At 36.1% G+C, this 23251-nt stretch overlaps 1 protein-coding gene across 3 annotated transcripts in view; it reads left to right on the top strand.

Annotated features, from left to right (window-relative positions):
* The window catches only part of CTNNA3 (catenin alpha 3), a 1399627-nt gene that overhangs the window by 878377 nt on the left and 497999 nt on the right, over positions 1–23251 (top strand). For all 3 annotated transcript variants that reach the window (XM_080687956.1, XM_080687955.1, XM_080687954.1), the window contains exon 10: positions 3700–3792. In XM_080687956.1, coding sequence (XP_080544082.1) covers positions 3700–3792 — 93 coding nt within the window. The remainder of the gene's footprint in view (positions 1–3699; positions 3793–23251) is intronic.

Below are 23251 nucleotides of genomic sequence, written 5' to 3'. Positions count from 1 at the left end.
TGATGTGACTTTGGAAAATATGTCACAGATCACTCAAATTAGAACTGCAAAGAGATTTTATTTCTATCACATAATGTTTTGTTTTGTCACAGAATACTAGCTCCCTTATAAATTTTAATTGGTATAAAATATTACTACAACTCCATGTTCCTCAATCTGGAAATAGCACTACTTGATTTATCTAGAAAGCTTACCTGACATAACAGTTCTGGTAAAGAAAAGTTCAGGTATGTCTAAACAAAAGAAGATAGAATATTAATGTGGTCATTAATTGAGTGGAAAATGTTTAGTTGTGCTGCATTTTCAATTGAAAATTTTGTAAAACTTAAGTCTGCTATAGGGAATAAAGTTAACAATATTGTAATAACTATCTATGGTACCCGGTGGGGACTTAGATTATCAGAGGGAACACGTTATAACCTATATGAATGTCTATCCACTGCACTGTACACCTGAAACTAACACAAAATAGTATTAAATGCAAACTAGAATAGAAAAGTAATTTTAAAAAAGGGAAAAAAAGACAAAGAGATCCGACAACAAAGGCAGATACCCCTTCTCAATGTTTTTCCCATTAACTCTTCTTGCCAGATGTACATGAAGTTTACAACAATTTTAATTCAGTTCAACTTTGCTTTGCTACTAAATTCATTCAAAAACAGACAAACAAAAAAAGGAAATGATTGATTATGAATATAAGTGATAAAATACCCAAGCAACAATGGTGCTAACATTAGAGCCATTTAACTTTCTTTTATAACATGGAGGGTGGATATAGAATATAAATTACTTGTAATGAAGTACATGACAAAATTTAAAATCACAAATATAGTTGTATAAGCATACTTTATGGAAATATTGAAGCAAATAATCAGAATAGTTTAAAAAGTGGGAAATGATTGACCCTGAAGAATGAGATTTTGGGGTGTTGTTTCATGATGTAAGAGATTGCTATTTTTCTATGTAAACCTTGAAATACTGTTTTTTAAAATGAAGTAGATTGATGTTTAGTGATGATGAGTATCCTTTCATATGTCTATTGGCTATCTGTATGTCCTCTTTGGAGAAGTGTCTACCTATTTAGGTCTTTTGTCCGTTTCTTAATTGGGTTGTTTGTTTATTTATTTATTTATTTATTTATTTATTTAGGTTTTTAGTTTTATAAGTTCCTTATAAATTTTGGATATTAAGCTCTTATAAGATATATTGACCAATTCAGTGGTTTGTCTTTTTGTTTTATTGATGGTTTCCTTTGCTGTGCAAAAACTTTTAAGTTTAATGTAGTCCTATTTGTTCATTTGTTTCTTTTGTTTCCCTTCACCAAGGTGATATATCAGAACAAATATTGCTATGAGAAATGTCCGAGATTTTACTGCCTATGTGTTCTTCTAGGAAGTAAAATGGTTTTGAGTCTAACATTTAATCCATTTTGAGTTTATTCTTATGAATAGTATAATTTTATTAACCAGTGTCACCCCAATTAATTCATATTTTGTATGTACCATATGATTCATTTATATATGGAATCTAATGAACAAAATAAACTAACAAAGTGGAGACAGACTCATGTCAGAAAACAGACTAACAGCTGTCAGAGGGAGGTGGTTGGGGGCTGGATGAGAAAGGTGAAGGAATTAAGCAAAGAAAAAAAAGAGATTCATGCACACAGACAACAGTATGGTGATTGCCAGAGGGAAGGAGGGCAGGTGGGGAGGTAGAAGATAAAGGGGGGATAAATGATGATGGAAGGAGACTTGATTTGGGGTGGTAAACACAAAATATAGTATACAGATGATAATATTATAGAATTATATCTAAAGCCTATATAATTTTATTAACCAATGTCACCTCAATAAACTCAATAAAAAAAGAAAAAAAACGAGTTCCAGAAATTAATGATAAAAATTAATTTTACTTTACACTTAAAAAGTTAAGTCTAATATGAACAGAAACTTTCTGCTTCAGATGGTTTCCATGTCACTGGATTGGCTTATATCAAACATGGTGCCAAGAAATGTTCAGAACAAGATGTCTATTTTTAAATGGGAAAAAGAGAAAGATGATACACGGAAGGAAGGAAGGAAGGAAGGAAGGAAGGAAGGAAGGAAGGAAGGAAGGAAGGAAGGAAGGAAGGAAGGAAGGAGTGTGTCTATATGGGGCACTTTTTTGTAATTTTTAAATTTAGGATTAACCAGGATTTTTCTGATTTGACCAAAAGATTGATCTAATAATTTTTTTTACTTAAACAGTGCTCAAATTTATGGATAGATATTTTCTGCAAGTGCAGGGCCAGTTATCATAGACATATTAAAGCAATTAGATGACTGGATTTCACTTTCTATGAGTGGATCCTGGGGTGGGGAGAGGGGTACAGAAGCTGCTGCCCTTTTCAAATAATTCACAAATGTGCTAATTATGTGTCAGATTTGAAAGCTGAGGCATTGTGACCTTCAAGCCAACAAAAGACCTTTTCAAGTAAGCCATCCCATGTACATTAATAAAGTGAACAATGCCCTTCCACACTTAAATAATGTATGGCTGTTATTTCATTATATGTAAATGGAAAGCAAGGAGTGGTTTCACTGTTGACATATTAAAAGAAATGCTATTGAAAACAAAGGTTATAAATCCATTTTCATAACATTTGTGATATTCTTCAACTAGTGATCCGAAGATGTGTGCTCCCAATTGCATGCATTTAATGTGTAGTTTCTCCACAACTAAATGTATTTTGGATTTGAGCAATAAAAACGGTGATGTATTCAAGTATATAATGTTAGAAACGGATTGTTGGAAAAGCAAACTCCTTGCTGTGATGAAGAAAATGATGTATTTTGTAGGTTGGGGAAACACTACCCCTATACACAAATAATCACCTACTACCAAGAGCAACAGTGAATAACTGAGGCTCAAAGGAAGGGAAAAGAACCCATGCTCTTTCTTGTAGCTCTTTCATGGTATAAAGAAAGTATTGGTAAATATTGGACTTAGGTAATGGACAAAAAGGTACTTATTTGAAAGAGCAGCCTCTTCATTGGAAGAGTATAAGTCTCAAAAGCAATAATGTATAAAGGAATTTTAGTGTCACTAATGCTTGAATCAAATGGACTGCTGGGATGCCAAAAAGTGCCCATGAAGTTGTAGTAGAAAATCAAGAACAGGAAGAAGAATTTAATGATCTTGTATTTGTCCAGCTTTGTAGCATATTTTATGCTGAATAAACATGAATAAAGATACAGTCATTCTTAATGCAACTTAAGTAGGCATAAGAAATCTCTGGCAAAGAATAAACTAATTACAAACGTAAAATAAACTGCAATCATATGAGATTCCAAGAACTTATTAGCATTCAGTTCACAGATAGAAATCTTTTTTCAACCCTATAGGAAACCATAATAGTTAGCATCTTATTGTGAATTAGATGTTGATCCCAGGAGACTGTACAGGGTTTACTGATTCACTCACTAGTTATTTCTTTTGTTTTAAATAATTTTATAGGGATCTTCATTGTTATTTGTTGTAATAGATTCTGAGGATGCTTTCATAAAATAGATACCACTGACATTTGTGAGAATGCTAATGTTTGTTACCGGGACATTCAATGTATGGGTACATGTGCTTACTTGTCTAGGAAAACAAATGTTTCTGCATTTTCTTGATAATCTGAAATAATTTTCATTATTTTGGATTGTATTTAAGGTGGCAAATCTTGCTTGTTCCATGTCAACAAATGAAGATGGAATTAAAATTGTCAAAATTGCAGCCAACCACTTGGAAATTTTGTGTCCACAGGTATGACTATGTTACTGTCTCTTTCACTAAACCAGCTGTAAGAATTGTATACAATGCTTCAGACTTTTATACACATAGAACGATATTTAAGTATTTATTTTAAACATAGAAGATAACTCGTGTTTAAGGTCACAGTTCATTCTTTACTAATCACTTAGTTCTTTATTTAGCATGTGGTTCTTGTAATATTCCCTAAGGGCCCATATCAGAATCTTGTGAGAGAAAGATATAGCTTGAATCAAAGCAGTGTTTTGTTCAACAGATTTCATTTCTTAGTCATTATTTATTTTGAAACCTCAAACAGAATGAAAGAAATGACATTTTTGCTCCTTTTATAAAATGAAGGCATGGGTTTGAAAAAAAGCCAATAAATGTTTTCCTGTCTGCAATTCAGGAGTTTTTGAAATATTTTTAAAGAATTATTTCTAGACTAGAGGCCCGGTGCACGAAATTCATGCACGGGTGGTGGGGGTGTCCCTCAGCCTGACCTCACCTTCTCCAATCCGGGACCCATCGGGGGATGTCCGACTGCCGGTTTAGGCCCTATACCTATGGGATCGGGCCTAAACCGGCAGTCAGACATGCCTCTCACAATCTGGGACCGCTGGCTCCTAACCGCTCACCTGCCTGCCTGCCTGATCGCCCCTAACCACTCTGCCTGCCTGCCTGACCGCCCCTAACTGCCTCTGCCTGTCTGCCTGACTGCCCCTAACCACCTCTGCCTGCCTGCCTGATCGCCCCTAACCACTCTGCCTGCCTGCCTGACCGCCCCTAACTGCCTCTGCCTGTCTGCCTGACTGCCCCTAACCACCTCTGCCTGCCTGCCTGATCACCCTAACTGCTCTCCCCTGCCAGCCTGATCACCTCTAACTGCCTCGGCCCTGCCACCATGGCTTTGTCCAGAAGGACGTCTGGAAGGTCATCTGGAAGATGTCTAGTCTAATTAGCATATTACCCTTTTATTAGTATAGATGACTAGTAATCCTGAAGCCATGGATCAAGATACACATAAGGGCAATCTTAATCATGTTGTCTCAGAATAAGCTCTGTATTATTTTCCACTACTCTATTTCTTTATCCCTGCAACAGTATTGCAATGTCTTAATTATGGTTTTATACTAAATCTTATCTTTTAGGCAAATTGGTTCACTTTGTTTTGTTTTTTCTTTTTTTTTTTTTTTAAAGCAAAGTATTTTATTTTTTTATTCCCCCATCCCCAACACTCCCCAGCCTTCATGCTGTAATTTGACAGTCTGTTCAGTGCTTTACTGCCGCTGTATCTATCTTTTTGTTCATCATTTTATAATGTTCTTTATTTTCCATAAATGAGTTAGATCATGTGGTATTTTTCTTTCATTGCCTGGCTTATTTCACTTAGCATAATGCTCTCCAGGTCCATCCATGCTGCTGCAAATGGTAAGAATTCCTTCTTTTTTATAGCAGCGTAGTATTCCATTGTGTAGATGTATCATAGTTTTCTAATCTACTCATCTGCTGATGGGCATTTAGGCTATTTCCATCTTAGCTATGGTGAATTGTGCTGCTATGAACATAGGGGTTCATCCTTTCTGATTGGTGTTTCTAGTTTCTTCAGATATATTCTGAGAAGTGGGATTACTGGGTCAAATGGGAGTTCCATTTTTAGTTTTTTAACGAAATTCCATACTGTTATCCACAGTGGCTGCACCAGTCTGCATTCCCACCAGTAATGCACGAGGGTTCCTTTTTCTCCGCATCCTCGCCAGCACTTGTTGTTTGTTGATTTGTTGATGATTGCCATTCTGACAGGTGTGAGATGGTACCACATTATCGTTTTGATTTGCATCTCTTGGATAATTAGTGACTTTGAGCATGTTTTCATGTGCCTCTTGGCCTTCCTTCTGTCTTCTTTTGAACAGATTCTATTTAGGTCCATTGCCCATTTTTTTATTGGATCATTTATCTTTCTTTTATTAAGTTGTATAAGTTCCCTGTAGATGTTGGAGATTAAACCTTTATCAATGATAACATTTGCAAATATGTTCTCCCATACAGTGGGGTTTCTTGTTGTTTTGTTGATGGTTTCTTTTGCTGTGCAAAAGCTTTTTATTTTGATGTAGTTCCATTTGTTTATTTTCTCTTTAGCTTCCATTGCCCTAGGAGTGGTGTCGGTGAAGAAATTGCTTCGGCATATGTCTGAGATTTCTATGCCTGTGGATGCCTCTAGTATTTTTATGGTTTCCTTGTTTTTTCTTTAAATTACTGTTTTTCTTATTTTGCTCTTTCATATAATTTTTGGTATCAACTTGTCAAGTTCCGTGAAAATACATGTTAGAATATTTATTGAAATTGCAAAAATATTTTAAATTTTAAATTGTTTTAGATATTCAGTATCCTTTAAGATATTGAATCTTTTCATTAAAAAACATGTTTTATGTATCTCCATAATCAGATCTTTTTCAATGTCTCTCAGTGATTCATTAGTTTTTTTTTTTATCATTTATTACAATAAATTACATGGTTACATGCTGAAGGCTTCAAAATTTTTCTCTCTAGGCTAACCCACTTCCCCAATGACCAGACTTTAATATAGAGTTTTCCCCTTGACATTTCCACTTTGATATCTAGAGGACAATTAAAACTTGAAATAGCCAAAATATAATTCTGGTTGTTCTGTCCTCATCTCATTCTGTTGCTGCTTCTGTCTTCCCGATTTTGCTAATGGCATGGCCATTCATATGGTTGCTCAGGGGGAAAACCTGGAGATTTCCTTTATTCAGGAAGTAGTTATTGAATATATAGCCTGTGGTAGGCAGCATTTATGCATCTGGGGAAAAATAGTAAAGAAAACAAGCAAAAGTACTTGCTCTTGTGAAGCTTATATTCTAACTAGAGGCCCGGTGCATGGATTTTTGCATAGGTGGGGTCCCTTGGCCTAGCCTGCAGGGGTTGGGCCAAAACTGGCTCTCCAACATCCCCCGAGGGGTCCCGGATTGTGAGAGGGTGGTTCTCAGGTGATGCACCCCAGAATCAGGCTCCCTCCTTTCTGGTTCCAGGTGCTTCACCCGAGAACCACAGCTGCCAAGTAACCGCAGCTTGGCAGCTCCTGTGTTGATCTTCTGCCCCCTGCTGGTCAGTGCACATCATAACTACCAGTAGGAGCATCTGCCCCTGGTGGTTATTGCGCGTCATAGCTACCGATCAGATGGTCAAACAGTTGGATGGTCGCTGAGGCTTTTATATATATAGACTAGAGGCCCGGTGCATGAAAATTCATGCACTGGAGGGGGGGTCCCTCAGCCCAGCCTGCCCCCTCTCACAGTCCGGGAGCCCTCAGGGGCACAAGGCTACCCAGGTGATCAGGGGAAGGAAACACCCCCATCACACCTCTGCTGCTGCCACTGCTGGCAGTGCAAGCCTTGGCCAGCCCTGGTTACCTGAGCCTTGGCCAGCCCTGGTTACCTGAGCCTTGGGCGGCCCTGGGTGGCTGGGCAGCCACCATCCAAGGCTTGCCTGTGCCTTGGGCTGGCCTGGGCAGCTGGGAAGCCACCATCTGAGGCTTGCCTGCACCTCGGCTGGCCCTGCTTGCCTGAGCCTCAGTCATTGGGGGGTTTAGGAGGATGCGAGGCCCCCAGAGGGGCTAAGGGGACTCCAGTGGCAGGCATGTGGAGCAGCTTGTGATGGTGTGATGGTCAATTTGCATATTACCTCTTTATTATATAGGATGCTATCTAATGGCTAATTTTTTCTATCTAATCCATTAACAAGTCCTATCAATTTTACCAAAAATATTTATCTTGAATCTATGTATTTTTATCCATCTTGTCTGTCAACACCTTAGCCTATAACACTATCATCTCTATGTTGGGAAACAGAACTGTCATCTTATATGACATCCATGTTTGTACTAAGGTCTCTCTAATCTACTTTCTATATAAAAGTCAAATTGTAAAGATATTTATGGTAGTAATTGCCTTTCTTAGCTATTTATAGTAAGATGCAAACATTTTTATGGCTTAATCAGACTCTTTTTTAAAAAATATGTTTTTATTTATTTTAGAGAGAGGAAAGGCAAGGGAGAGAGGGATAGAAACATCAATGATGAGAGAATTATTGATCAGCTGCCTCCTGCTTGCTCCCTACTGGGGGTTGAGCCCTCAACCTAGTCATGTGCCCTGACTTGGAAATGAACTATGACCTCCTAGGTTCACAGGTCAATGCTCAACCACTGTGCCATACCAACTGGGCTTAATCAGACTCTTATGATCTTCCTATTGTCTAACGTCCAGCCCCATCCAATATTATTTTCCTTTTTAATCCTTAGATCTCTGTGCACTGGCCTTTGTTTCTAGAACACAATAAGCTCCTTCGCCCCGGAGGGAGTTTGCAGTTGGCAGTTTCCTAGTGCTCTTTTCCCACATGGCTATGTAGACAGCAACTGTTATGTTCAATTTGTGAGGACTCCGCTCAAATATCATCTCCTCAGAGATCAATCCCTTAAATCACTCCTGCAGCTCTCTCATATCATGTTGCCATATTTATTTCTTTTAGAGTCTCTATCACAACCTCAAATTATATTTTATATTATCTTGTTACTTTTATTGTATATTTTCACACTGAAAAATAACCTTCATGATGGCAATGATTTAGTCTTCCTTATTCACTGCTTATAACCAACTGCACCTAGCAAAAATGCAGCATTTTTTGTCCTATATATGTGAATGATCAGGATTTTAGAATAATAAATCATTATATTCATAGAGGACAGCAAGGCTTTCGCCAACATCTTTATGACAGTTTTCCTAACATGGTGTGTCTTCTTTTTGACAACATAAAAAATAGAGTATAATTATTGAATTGTAACTAACAAAAAAAAATCCTTTTAATGGCTGATTAATATATAGTTGCTAGTCAAGAGTGAGGCCTCTCTTGGTGGGCTGAAATTATCTGCTTTTGACTTAGCTCATTTCAGTGTTTTCCTAGTGATTTGGATAAAATTATAGGATAATACTGTTAAAACTTTAGTTAAAAATAAGAGGATAAAGGAAACATATTAACTGAAAGAATACAGTCACAAAGAATTTGGGTATTCTAGAATATAGACTAAATCTCAATATCCAGATAAAATATAATAAGCATAATAATTAAACCATATATACTGAGCACTAAAACAAATTGCAAAGATAGAGAATGGAAGAAATATAGCTTAGCAAAAATTTACCCTCCAAGAAACCTGCAGGTTCTAGTTGATAATAATTTCAATGTGAATCGACAGTATGATATAGCTATCAGAAAAAAAAACACTAATATGATTTAAATTTCTTCATCAAAGAATAAGTTCTAAAACTTATTTTCAATCTTCCATATACTTAAAAATTATTTTAAACATTGTATAATTTTTATACAGCACATCCTGAATTTCAGAATTAGTATATCTGGAGTACAACCCGCTGTGCATGTGTGTGTGTGTGCGCGCGCGCGTGTAAGTTCCACTTTTGCAAAATATAGTATATTGAAATAAAGTATGCACATACAGTTAGATTTACTAATTCCACTTTCTTCAATTTATGATACAGATATACATGTGCATATGTACAGCAGTGTGTAAGCAAGGTTTTTATGCAGCTTTATCTGGAATGACAAAAGCTAAAGCCACCTAAATGTCTGTTGGTAGTAAATTAGTATGTTTTGGTATGGAAGATATCCAAAAAAAAGTGAAAAAGGCAAATTTCAGGTGAATATGTATATTATGCCATATATTTTGGAAAAGAGGAGATAGAACCATATGTTTTTGAAGATCATAGAAAAGTTTTAAAAGGTCCTCGTGAGAGTTTTAAAAGAAGTTACTTCCCGTAAGTAAGATTAGGAACAAAGAACAAGTAGGAATACTTTTATATTTTGCTTTATTTCTTTTAGTACTCTTAATTTCACTAGAAATGGATACTTCATTAATTTCTGAACAAAACCCAAACAATTAGAACAATTATAGATTGATTCTGGAGTGAATAGAGTTGAGAAAACACAGGGTCGGGAGGAGCTTATAGGGTGGCATATAATTCCTATGTGTTAAATATGGTTGAGTTCTCCTAAGTCTCAGTGAATTGGATCATTCTGGCTCTCACTGTGCCTAATGGACTACAACTACAATGTTTTGGTCAGTTACAGATGTCATACTTCAAAATAGAATTGTCACTTGGAGCATTGGGGCAGAGGATATCGGAAATAGTGACATGACTTGAAGCTATTGTCATATGAAAAATTTATAAAAGCAACAGGGAATTTTTAGCCAGGAAAAGGTAAGACTTGGAGAAACATAATCACTGTCAGCAAATCTTGAAAGGGCTATTATGTGAAAGACTTCATTCTGAGGGCACTGAGGGACAGGACTACAACCTATGAGCAGAAGCTAAGAGGACAGGTACACATTTCATCTCAATATAGAATGAGTTTCTAATGGAAGTATGTATACTGGAAGGAAGTGACTTTGTTTAGGAGAAAGGATTTGTAATTTCTCAATGCCACAGACATCTAAACACAAGGAGGGTGATGATGAGACCAAGCTATTGTATAGAGGGTATGAGCCCTGGGTGAGAAATTGGCCTACCTGCCTTTTGAAGTTCAATTCTGAGATCCTATAATGGATTTGTCTTTTACATAAAGGAGAGAAATGTAATCTTGGTGATAGCATTGCTGGAGTAGTATAGCTGTTTGAAGTCAACCCAGTGGAAGGATAAAGCTGTCTATAGGGATTGACTCTGGTTACATTTTTAACAAGTGACTTAGAAGAGTATTTTTAAAATAAACATTTTACATTTGCATATGGCACAAAAATGAGAAAGATAGAATTCAATGTTCTAAAGCAGTGGTTGGCAAACTCATTAGTCAACAGAGACAAATATCAACAGTACAACAATTGAAATTTCTTTTGAGAGCCAAATTTTTTAAACTTAAACTTCTTCTAACACCACTTCTTCAAAATAGACTCGCCCCGGCCATGGTATTTTGTGGAAGAGCCACACTGAAGGGGCCAAAGAGCCGCATGTGGCTCGCGAGCCGCAGTTTGCCGACCACGGTTCTAAAGTATGTTGACAATTTGGATTAATTTTTGGAAACTCATAAACTGAAATTTAACAAGAGTAGATATAAAGTTAGGGCCTTAGGTTAAATAAAATCGATTACACAAGTGGATATGAAAATCATTGCTTATCAGAAGCACCTGGGGCATCAGAAGTGCAGAGGGATATTTGTTATCTAGTTCGATGAATTCAAAACACTGGTCCATGAAAGCATTTTCATGGTCTATTGTAAAATTAGTTTAGTGTAATTAGCTTTGTTTCCCAACATAAAATTTATTTAACTTTTTATTAGAAATCTATGTACTTTCTACTTGTTTGATATTCATCTAAACATTTGATTTAGGAAATAAGAAAAGTAGATATATTTTCATATTATTTCTTTACTTAGCAAAATAAAAATCTTCAAAACTTAGTCAATTTTGTTTTCCCTTTTTCTTCTTCTTTCCAAAAAATTGTGGCCTGAAAATTTCATAAAATTAAAAGTACTACCCTAGGGGGACTCAACTGTATGTCAGCAACATCACATGGGAATCACTTTGCAGCTTTACAGTGATAATGATGCTCAGCTTGTGAAATAAGGAGAAATTCCCAATGCACTTGGCATGGAGATGACCAGTTCTACTTAAAAATTAGCCTCCTATATTTGGTTAAAATTTAATTATCTCACTCCTAATGCCTTGGCAGGGCCAGATCAAATAATTATATGGCCTTCGGACCAGATGTTTTCCCCACCCCTGGATAGTGAAACTACTACCTAATCACTGAATGTATTTAAACAAAAGCCAAATAGGCTGTGCCTTGTTGAAGATGTTAGAAGAAGAATTTTATTATTGGGTGGTAGAGCTATTAGGTGGTCTTATGTGTCTTTCTATAAATAAAATTTTAATTGATAGAAATCATGGTGAGACCTAGGTTATTTCCCTCTGGTCAATACACTTACACTCAATTAGGCAGACTCTCTCAAAGTGCTTAACTTTTTCAAAAGCATGTCAAGTTTTCTAATCACTGTCACACTTACATCAATATCTAATATAGTTTATTATGTCCTCTGTTTATCTCTCTTATCTAATGGTGTTCAATGACCTGACAGAGCTGAAACATCTTGCAGAGGCATCTAGTTTTTTTTCAGTGATGTGCTTGAGAAGATATTTTTTATAAATTGCTATTGGGAATCTATACTTAACTTTCTAAAAAGGGTTATATATTGGGTGTGTTGAAAAGTAGGGAGGAAAGTCAAGGTTACCCCAGACATAGAAGCTTGTGAAATTTTAGAAAAAAACAACAACAAAGTACCTGGGGGAGGGTGTGCACCTGTATTCATATTTGAACATGGAACAAGATAACCTCCTTGAGCGTAGGGATTTTTTTATGCATTGCTATATTCTAAGAGAATTCCTGACATGCAGTAGGTACTCAGTACTAGGTGGAGCAAACTAGGATTATAGTTGTGAGTATGCATAGCACAGAGTTTATTCTTTTGTTATTATGTTTTAATTGTTTTCCATACAAACAACTGTAAACCTGCTTTTGCCCTACTCTGTATTTCTGGAGTGAATGAGGATATCAGCATGAACCGATTTTGCATTGTAGACACTGGCAGGTAGATGCTGAAAGCCAGCATGATTCCTCATCCTCCTTTGTTCTTTGGGAGATGTAGAAACTCCCAATTTCTAACCAAGTGATAAAAAGTCTCAATATGACACTTTGTCAGCTTGAAGTACAAGTCATGTGAAGTGACTGGCATTATCTCTCTCTGCATGGACGGGATTGTTTTGTTATAACAGCAGCTTCTTCTGATTAACTTACGATGTGTTACTGTATTTAGTATACACTTCAGTAAGGGCAATGGGCTCTTTCGAATGGAAAAACATGTCCTGATTTGTATGGGGTTTTTGTCTGTTGGTTTCCGTGATCGAGCAGCTGTCATATCTATGAATTGAAAACATTTAATTTTCTAAGTGTCACGCTCCAGGGAAGCAAATATGCTTTCTTTCATCTTCTGTAGACCATAATGATGGGTGTTTAGTTTGCAAATAAACAATATAGGACTGAAATAATCAATTTGAAATCATCATACAGTATTCTTCAAGAATCTCTGGGTGTACATATGAGTGTTGTGACAGGCTTTTTATGCCTAATTTATACTCTAAGGTTTTGGAAACCAAGGCTAAAATGAAATGATCCTTTTAAAAAAAACTGATTGTGATTGACTGGTTGATCCTCGAGACTGTCTAGGTGACTTAAGACCAGAAGCCTGGGCTCAGTCTCATTCTTGTGGTGCCCTTATATTTATGAGGGGAGGCAGCACTTGAGTGCAGCTATTAACACTGTTGCTTTCTGAGCCTGAAAATTTAAGTTCTGTGTTATTCTGCTATCATTGTTCTGTATTCTTTCTCAATTACACAGCCAGCCACACCCGTCCACTCACTCCAAGGATCATTTCATTCGACAATAGTTGCTGAGCACTTACTGGGAGTATCCATAAAGTCAGGGTGAGCCAAGGGCAGGAAGAATGGATTCATGGTGTACCCCTGGGAGCACTTCTGAGGAATAAAGTGTGGTTTTGACTAGGAGGGGCTTTATCTAAGAAAATCTGATGTGGTATGTCCTGGAAGGAGAAACAGCAGTTAGGGGAAAGAAGTTATACCATTAAATATTAGTGGGGACATGGGGACCAAAAATTAGATAATGACTTAAAAGAAAGCAGATAGAACTAAATATGGTTCAACACAAAAGCTGAGGCAAGAATTCCAAAATTGATCACAAACCTGAGAGTTTGTGCCTGAGCCCTTATTTAGTCTCACAGTGTTTAACATCATATGAAGCATCTTAGCAGAAAGGGCCTGTGCCAGCCTTGAGAATATTCTAGTCATAGAAGAAAACAAAGATGGAGCTTTGCTTACATACATTCAGCTTCCAGTGAGAAGGGAAAATGTATTATCCAGGTAGAAATGAAGTGGTGTTAAAGAGTAGTAGGTTGAAATGCCATGGGAGTTGGAAAGAGATTCGTGTCGGGAAATTCAGGGAGGGCTCTCTGAAAGGTGACATTTTCTATTGGCCTTAAAGGATAAGCAGCATTTGGACATTTGGAGAAATATGAAAAGGGCATCTAGGCAGAAGATATGGGAAAGTGTGCAACACAAATGGAAAAAGCGAATAATTGAATCTGCCTAACCCACATTGTTTGTTGTTTTTTTTAACAGGGGAGCTCCTGGTACTATGGGTAGAACAATTTTGTTGTGTAGGATAGAGTGGTGGGTTCTACCTGCCAGAAAATTCAGAATCCAGGGCACTATGTACACAACCACCACCTCCCCCAGCCTGGTCTTTGTGATAACCTCCACACATTTCCGGTGCCTCCTAAAAGATTCTGTCTCATGGCGGGGCATGCTGTGGAAAGGGGAAGGTTGGATACATGGTTGAAACACAGTTTGAAGGCCATACTGCCAAGTAAAGGAACTTAGATTTGGAATGTAGTGGAGGAGGGCAAGTCATTGTGATGGGCTATGCTTCTGGGGAATTACTCAGGAAATTGTATCTCAATTGAATGAAAAAAAAGGGACAGGCAGAACCAGTGAAGAGATTATTTCATATTATATGATAATTAAGAATTCAAATAAGGAATATAGGAATGAAATTTATAGATGGAACAAATGATAAATTGACTTTATAAACTGACAACAAATGGAAAACAAATTAGACGATGGTAATGATGGAGGGAAAAGAGGATAAATATGAGGGTTTTAGCCTGACACCTGGGGGGATAGTCATTCTCTGAGGAGAAATTGGAAATACAATGAAAGAGAGGTCACTTAAGGACAGAAATTAATTTATGTAAAGTACTCTCAACATAGGTTGAGATTTTAGCAAACAACACATATAAGAACTTGAGATATCACAGCTGGATATGGTAACCATTCACGTGGAGGTTATGGTTAAAAGCCTACATGTAGAGCAAGATTGCTAAAGACTAAGAGAAAATGAAAGGACAAAAGATAGAACCTTAAAAAAAACCCACACATCTAGGAGGAAAGAAAAAGGAACCAGAAAAAAACCGATCATCATCAGAGGAGGAAAGTGTGGCTGGGTGGAAACCATAAGAGTGGAGCCCATTCAGGAATTGTAAGATCATTGCTCCATAAGAGAGAATGAATGAGGCTGAGCAATTTATGAGTCAAAATGTTGTTTCTGGTGAGCAGCAAGGTATCATTATGGCATCGCACAGTTTATATTTTTAGAAGGAAATTTAATACCTGTTTTAGAAATAAAATTATTGTACTTATACCACCAAATTTCACTCTTTGCCTAATGGAAAACAGCATGAGTTTAATAGCTAACAAAATAAACATACTATTTTTTTTTAATTCCTGCTCTTTGAAACTACATTAAAGCCCTGAATCTGATTCTGAACATGTAAGCACCTTCTGTGCAGTGTACTTGGTAATGTGGGGGTGCAGAAAAAATCACTCTCCTCCCACCTTCTAAGATCTTCTAGCTGGGCTAATAATCACATTTAACAGAGACAGAGGAACAGGAGAAGATGTCCAAAGTTTATTTTACAGATGAACATGGGGAAGGGGGTGCCAGAAGATATGAGAACCAAGGAAGTTTTGGGCAGTTGAAGTTTAAATGCCATTGTGGGGCTGAGACAAGAGGGTGTGGGGGGTGGGGGTGGTGCTGTTTGTGGTTTGGGATTTCAAAGGGCAGGAAGGCAATTCACATGGTGGTGGAACAGCAAAAGTGTGCTAAATAAATGTTTGCTGAGCTGTCTTTAACAATGGGACACAGAGAGGACTTGGAACAAATGGGTCTCCCTAGGTTCCTCTCTTCACACACTAGTTTATATTAAACTACAGATATCTGTGATGATACCTTCCTTCCTGGAGCAGGCTCTCGGTCTAAATTCTTTTTTGATAGTTAGGGGAGAGGTCAGAGATTTTTTCCATCTTTTATTTCTTAAAACCAGCTTAAAATCAATATCCCAAAAGGCATATTTTAGGGTGGGAAACTGCTTCCCTTTAGTATCAAACTCCACTGAGGAAGCGATGGCCATCCTCAGGCATCTATGACATGGCAGGTGCCTTCCCATGGTTATCATATTTAATTTTGTAAAGGTCTTGTGACAAGAATTATTGGCCTAATTGTATATATAAGAAGAAATTCAGAGATGTTAAGTGAGTTGCTCAAGGTTAAGGAATGAAAAACATAAATCCTATTTGGATACTAACATTCTCCTTCGTTTTGAAGAAATTATTTCAACTGTCAGAGTTTTATCTATTTATATTAGTATAATTCGTCAAAGAACATAGACTTTTCCCCCCCTATTTCTTCTTGCTGTGAAAAGTGATAAAAAACAATCTCCCATAAAGCTTTCTTTTCAACATTGAGTCTGTAATGCTTTTTGACCCTCATTATATTTAGGACTTACTATTCAGAATTCCATGTTTTGGGTCCTTCATAAAGGATAACAACATTATTTAACATTTATGTATCACTTTATTATATATATAGGCTTTATAATATATTTAAATTAACACACTCAGTAAGGTTGGATCCCAGAGAGGTTGAATGGGTTCTATAAGATTATACAGCAAACTGAGGGAAGAGACTAGAATATAATTCTTGCCCTCCAACATCACTCAATTAATATATTTGTCTACTTAATTGGATGGAAAAAACATTATGGATCAATGTGTTAATCATGTCTTGTTGGTATAATATTTTCAAATATTTAATATTCAAAACTTTTGGTTAAAAACAGAGGGGTCATTTCTATGGGTAGGTAACTGGCTATAAAAGTGCATATTTAAGATCATAGAGCAATATTTGGTTCCTTAGAACCCATATGTAGATAATGCTACAAAGAACAATTTGGGTTTAAAATACTGAATTGATTCAGGCTATGTATCCTTATTTTCTTAAAAAAATATTTTTATATTAAAACTCTCTACTTAGAATTCATGAAAGTACACTTATTTTTTAAAAGAATTTGTTATCATAAAAAATATTCTTCAGAACATTGGAACTTTTATCAGATAATAAAATTATGTATCCATGTAGTTAGAAAATAAAAACACCTATAGCCAGTTTTTAGAGCCTTTCATAGTGGAACATTTGATTTCTATTTAGTTCTTTTTTATCCCCTGCTCAACAACCCTTATAGTCTGCTATAAGTAATATTGCATTTATCAAGCAGTATCGTTGTATAGATAAAGATATTTTATGGATAATATACTAGTGAAGTAAACCATTTTAAGGAAAGAGCCTTTGGCCTCCAGATAGGTCTAGTATACCAATCTGAGAGTAGGAAAGAACAGTAGGAAGTAATTCCAGGCAGCCTAAGGGAAATGCGTCAGAAACCTAAGGGAATATCACAGCTCATGAATGCAAAACTGCCTGTCAGCATTCCAGGAAGAATTCATTGCAGTACTCTTAAGCAAATATTTACATCTATGATCTGAGACAAAAATGCCTGTTGGCCAAGCTTTGCTGATACATTAATAGAGAGATGACAGTCATCTTCCTATTGAAATCTTTGTCTCTCTGTGCTTAGTACAATGTCCTGCCAATAAATAATCATTATGATTTCTGTTTCTGCCAGATGTTTCCTATAAATCATGAAATGCAAAAACAAAGATTTAAAAGCCATTCTGAACTAAAGTATGCTTGAGGTGAGGTCATTTGTCAAAACAGAGTTTTCATAAGTAAACAAATAATTACTCGAAAGATCTCATTGTGAGTTATGGAGTTTCTAACTTGTATTGTTCAGAGGTCACTGAACAAGGTTTTTTTTGAGGATCATAGTATTTGACATCTATTCATTTTCCAAATATGTATTGAGCACCTGCTTATTTTCTAAGGGCTAAGGATAATATACCAAAGACAATAGTCAATGTGCCTATCCTTTGGAGATTACATTCTATATGAGAGGCTGAGATAATAAATATGGAAATACATAAAATATAATTTTGGATAAAACATATATATATATATATATATATATATATATATATATATATAAATTCATTTAATCCTCACAATAAACGTAAGTGGCAGATACTACTATTTATACATTTTTAAAGATGAGGAAACTGAAGTCCAAAAAATTCATGTAACTTGCCGAGTCAGGGAAAGAAAGAGCTGGGGAGCTAGGATTCCAGCCTGGGCAGTCTGGTTTTCTAGCCTTCCATAGTGCATGTTCCACTATAAGCAAAATCAGGTAAGTTATGAAATAGAAAGAGACTATGGGCAAAACATACCTCAAGGCAGAGGTGACCTTTGAGTTGATTGTTTAATAGCAAAAAGAAACATGTAAAATTCTGCAAAGAGAGCTTTCAAGGCTGAAGAAATAAGTACAAAGGCCTCCAGATGGAAATGGACTGGACCTATTTGAATGAAGAGATGTAGGATTGGGGGAGGAGGGGAAAATAGAGGACAGGGACTAGATCTTGTGCGACCATGTTAATGGTGGTCTATTAAATCAGAAACCCTGGATGACACAGCTCAGCCGTGTTTTGATGAGCCTACCAGGTGATTCTGATGCATGCTATAGATTCACCTGGGACAGTGGTGTGTGAGTGGCCTAATACAAGGTCTAGAGGGAGATCATTTTGTGCGTCTCTTACCAACTCATTGTCACTGGTGGCTTGCAATTGGCCAGGACGGGGAAATATATTTCAGAGAAATCAGAAATCCTTAAATGCTACACAGCAAGGCTTTTTATTACCACTAGTGGTAAATTCAGTGGTCAGGGTGGACCTCTGAGTTTGCTTTACTAACAAGTTCTCAGGTAATGCTGATGCTACTGGTCCTGGGACCAAACGTTGAGAATTATCAGAACTAAATTTGTTTTATTCTCTGCTGTCATATTTCTCAAATGTTCTCCCTTTCCCTTTTATATATTTCTTAATTGCATAGTCTTCAACATTCTCTTTCAATTTATTTTCATCTTCATCTTCATAATTTCCATTAGCATTGTTTAATCTAGCTCATCATTACTTCTGGCCCCATTATTACCATAGCTATCTTCATGACGGTCTTCTCTTATTTATCTGTCTAACATAGTTATCTTGTACAGACTCTTTGGTGTTTCCCTCTTCTCTCCTGTCACCTAACACATAAAGTTATCCAATGGCTGCTGTTTCTTATTGTATCAGTTCTAATCTCCTTTCCATGCTTAAATTCCAGCGCCAAGTACCAGGTGTTTTCCACCTCACACTAACATGTATTCATCCCTTCATCTTTCTAATCCACCTACTCTCTGCCTATGTCCAGGCTTTTGTTCATAATCTTCTGGAAACCTAGCCTGAAATAAATTTATCATTTATCTCGTTCCATCCCCCTTGACCCCCCATATACATTGTATCTATTTTAAACATTCCAATTCAATGATAATTTTTACCAACATATATTTGACAAGACCTCTAATTATATCTTTGTGTCCAAGACAGAACAATAAAAGCTGCATGTTAGTGTAATTAGTGAAAAATTGCAGCAGATTAATGCAAAGGGTTTCAGCCCTAGCCGGTTTGGCTCAGTGGATAGAGTGTCAGCCTGTGGACTAAAGGTCCCCAGGTTCAATTCTGGCCAAGGGCACATGCCTGGGTTGTGGGCTTGATCATGCCTGGGTTGTGGGCTTGATCTTCCCTGCAGTGGGGGGTGTGCAGGAGGCAGCCAATCAGTGATTCTCTCTCATCATTGATGTTTCTATCTCTCTCCCTTCCTCTCTGAAAACTATATATGTGTGTGTGTGTGTGTATATATATATATATATATATATATATATATATATATATATATACAAAAAAATCAAAGGGTTTCAATAAGGAGATCAATTTTATCTTGAAGGAAGTTCTGTACTTATTTATGTCCTTTTCAAATATTTGTTTTGAAGAAAGGAAAACATCTAATGTTTATTGAACATCTATTTTCTGAGCATTGTGGTGTTTTTCTTACATTATCTCATTTGTATTCTCACAGCAACTCTGTGCAGAGGTATTATTGTATGGGTCCCTTGAAAACCCAGAAATCTAATTTGTCAAATCTGTGGTTAATATATATCTGAGGGAAAAAACTAATGTTATGGATGAGCAAGTCATGAGTCACCAAGCTAGAAGAATAAGTCAAAAATCAATAAGGCACATTTAACAGCAATAACTAAAAATTTACATTAAAATTATGCATCCTTCATGTTATACATTCTTGCAAAATTTGCTTGACTAAAGTTCATGGAAGAGATCAAATAAAACTCCCTCAGGCTCAATATGAGCTGATAGGGTGATATAGGTTCTAATAAAATTAACATACTTTTATGTCATGATATAGAGATATGGCATCCAGATCAAGGAAAATAATTTTTCCTGTGTAGTCTTACTAGACAATAATCGTTAGGAGTATTGTGTCATTTTGGGGTACTATATTTAAGAAAATTTGGACAAGTTACTAGTATACAGCATAAAATGATGAATACCAGAATAGTATCTTTGACCTAGTTGACAGGATAAAGAAAGATGACTGAGTGATAATATTATTTGCATTGAAATTCTGCCACATGGAAGAGCTGGGGCAGCTGAGAGCTGAAGATAAGCAGATGGGTAGAATTTAAAGAGGGGTGGATTCCAGCACAATATAAAAGGAAACTTGCCTGGATTCAGAGGAGCTTGTCTGTGGAAGGGTAGCATCAAAAAACAAGAGACATCTCATCATTGAATGTGATCAAGCAAAGCATTTCCCCTGTTTAAACATTCTGGGACTTCATTATAGCTTGTGTTGTCTTCAGGCTATTCTTATTCAAAATGATCTTTTCCCCTTCTGATATATAATTGCAATGATGGACCACATTTAATAATTAAAGCACTTAATTACTTTTCCTTCCAGGTGCATTTATATTATTCTCCAGCATCCCTCCTCCCACTAAAAGTCCCTAGGAGGGGAAAAACAACATTATGTTAGATCTCCCACAGTATTGTTCTGAACACATAGCTGAGATTCAATAAACACTTGTTGGCTGATCAGTAATTTTCCAATCTGCTGAGGCAGCTCTCTTTTGCAAGGGCAATTACAAACATTTCTAGGAGCCCACTCAAGTTCTTAAAATGATACAGATGATGTTCTACTCTCTCCTGCTTGAGCAGCAATCACATTGCAGAAAACACTGTCAGCAAAATAGGACAAAACTGATGTTTTGATTTTCCTAATAAGAGAAGACAGGAAAATAATTCTCATTTAAAATCACTCCCATTCAGTTTTAAACTGTATGAAATTGTACTCTGCAAACAGAACTAAATCCCTGTGCTTTTAGCTTCCACAAACAATTTAAATGTTTTGAACATATTAGCAATGCCACCTCAGCACACATAGAAGCCGTTTTTCTACCTTTCTCTATTAATCAAATGCATCATCTATCAATGATACATTTTATGGCTTTTATAATTTCTGTTCCTTAATACTGTTTTTTTTCTCCCTCTTTAGAAGCGTGACAAACTATACTTAATTTTTACATGGTTTCCATATACTGCATGACTGTATTAAAAAAAGAAATGCTGCAGCAATTTTAATAAATGAAATTGGTCTCACTGAATCAAATATAAGACTGGCTTCCTGATTCATTTTCCTTGTTTTTCTTACTTCTATACATGTTCTTCATTCACTGTTTTTTTTCATTCTATTTTAACAGGATGATAATCAGTAGGGGTGTTAATAGCTTCAGGTGTATGCCTTAATAAATGGTAAAATAATCTAGATATCTTTTTTTTCAAAATGAAATATGTAGTTTGTCTTTTGCTAATATCCAGCTTTCCTGTATAGGTGATTTTATATTTCACATATGCCAAAAGTAGAAACAACAGTAGGCTCCTAGTCTAGAAATGGACACTCTAGTCTTCTGCACTAATTAACTATGTGGCTTTGGGGAAGTCATATGAACCTTAAATTCTCAGGTTGTCTAATCCTTGTAAATGAATAGATTAGAACTAGATTTCTAAGATCCCTTCTAGATCCAAAAATCTACAATTTCAGGAAGTCTTTAAGTTGGTGAAATTTTATACCGGTAAAACATATTTTAAACACATAAATATTTTGTCTTATAATTTGACTGATCAAAATAATATCTTTAAATTATGAGTTCAAAACCTTCAATATTATTTAAAGGTTTTATACTGTTAATTATTTTGTCTTAGAAAATATTGCTCCTTTCAATATTTTTTGTATACCTTAAGAAGAAACTAATTCATTTTTTTCTACTTTATTGTAAAAAAAAAACACACATAGGGAAACATTATTGAAATCTCAAAAGCCATTTATGTGACATAGACACTATGTGGAGTGGTCCTTTTTTAATCTGATGAATATTATTCTTTTCTCTAAATGTTCGCATCTAAGAGCAAAAGCAATGGAAACAAATAATGAACCAAAGCATGTTAAGCCTTCTGTTTTAGAATAGATTAAACAGATGCCTTTATTTCTATTAATATTAACACATCTCAACTTGTATGCTTTTTCTTAATCAAAAGTGCATATCTCACTATTGAAAATAGGAAAAAGGAATGTCTGATTTTATCGCTGACTGATTAAACCCTGTCACACATGTATGCTAGTTTCCTACCCTGAGGGAGGGGAAGTCTCTGCTGATGCAGATGCACAATGATATATAGAGTAACAAGGGTGTTTATTGTAAAACAGAAAATATCGATGTAGAAAATACTGAAATATTGTCGGTCTTTTCCCACACCCATTCCACCCCTCTGCTTAGTTCCATGAGGACATGGTGGTGTTGATTAACTCAAAACAACAATCTCCTGTTGGGCATGTGATGTATATTGTCACAAAATGAAATAGAAGAATTTTATTAGGTAGCTGGCGGACTTCCCTCATTTCTCCTCCTCTATTTCCTTTCCCTCATCTCCTCCATCCTCTTTATTGTCCTCCCTCTCTGCCTCTGAATGTGAAGTGACCAAAGACATTTAATAGACCTAAGAGTTACTGGCAGCCTTCAGACAACCACAAAGAAAACCAACTTAAAGACAAAGTGAAATCCAGAAAAATACAGTGGAAATCAGGGGAAAAGAAAAAACACACATTTGCGATGACATTGTTGGCTGGCCAGATCAATCCTCACTTGAAAACCACTCACAGGTAGAATTTTTTCAGTTACATGAACTAACAAATTTATTTAGTGCTAATCTATTTGAGTTGAATGTCTACTTGCAACCAAGAGCAACTTAATTGATACTGCTTGCTTCAGACAAAGGTATTTTTTTATTTCAACTGCCTTGTCATTCCAGTCCTTATATTATAAATTCTTTTAATACTTTTTTTAACTAGATAAACTTTAAACAATGTTTTGCCTGGTCCATTCTTGAAAGCATGGTGCCTTGTATTACCTAAGATTTGTGTCCATAATATTG

This window comes from Plecotus auritus, assembly GCF_963455305.1.
Source record: "Plecotus auritus genome assembly, chromosome: 9".
Taxonomy (NCBI): Eukaryota; Metazoa; Chordata; class Mammalia; order Chiroptera; family Vespertilionidae; genus Plecotus; species Plecotus auritus.
This window is presented reverse-complemented; position numbering and strand designations above follow the sequence as displayed.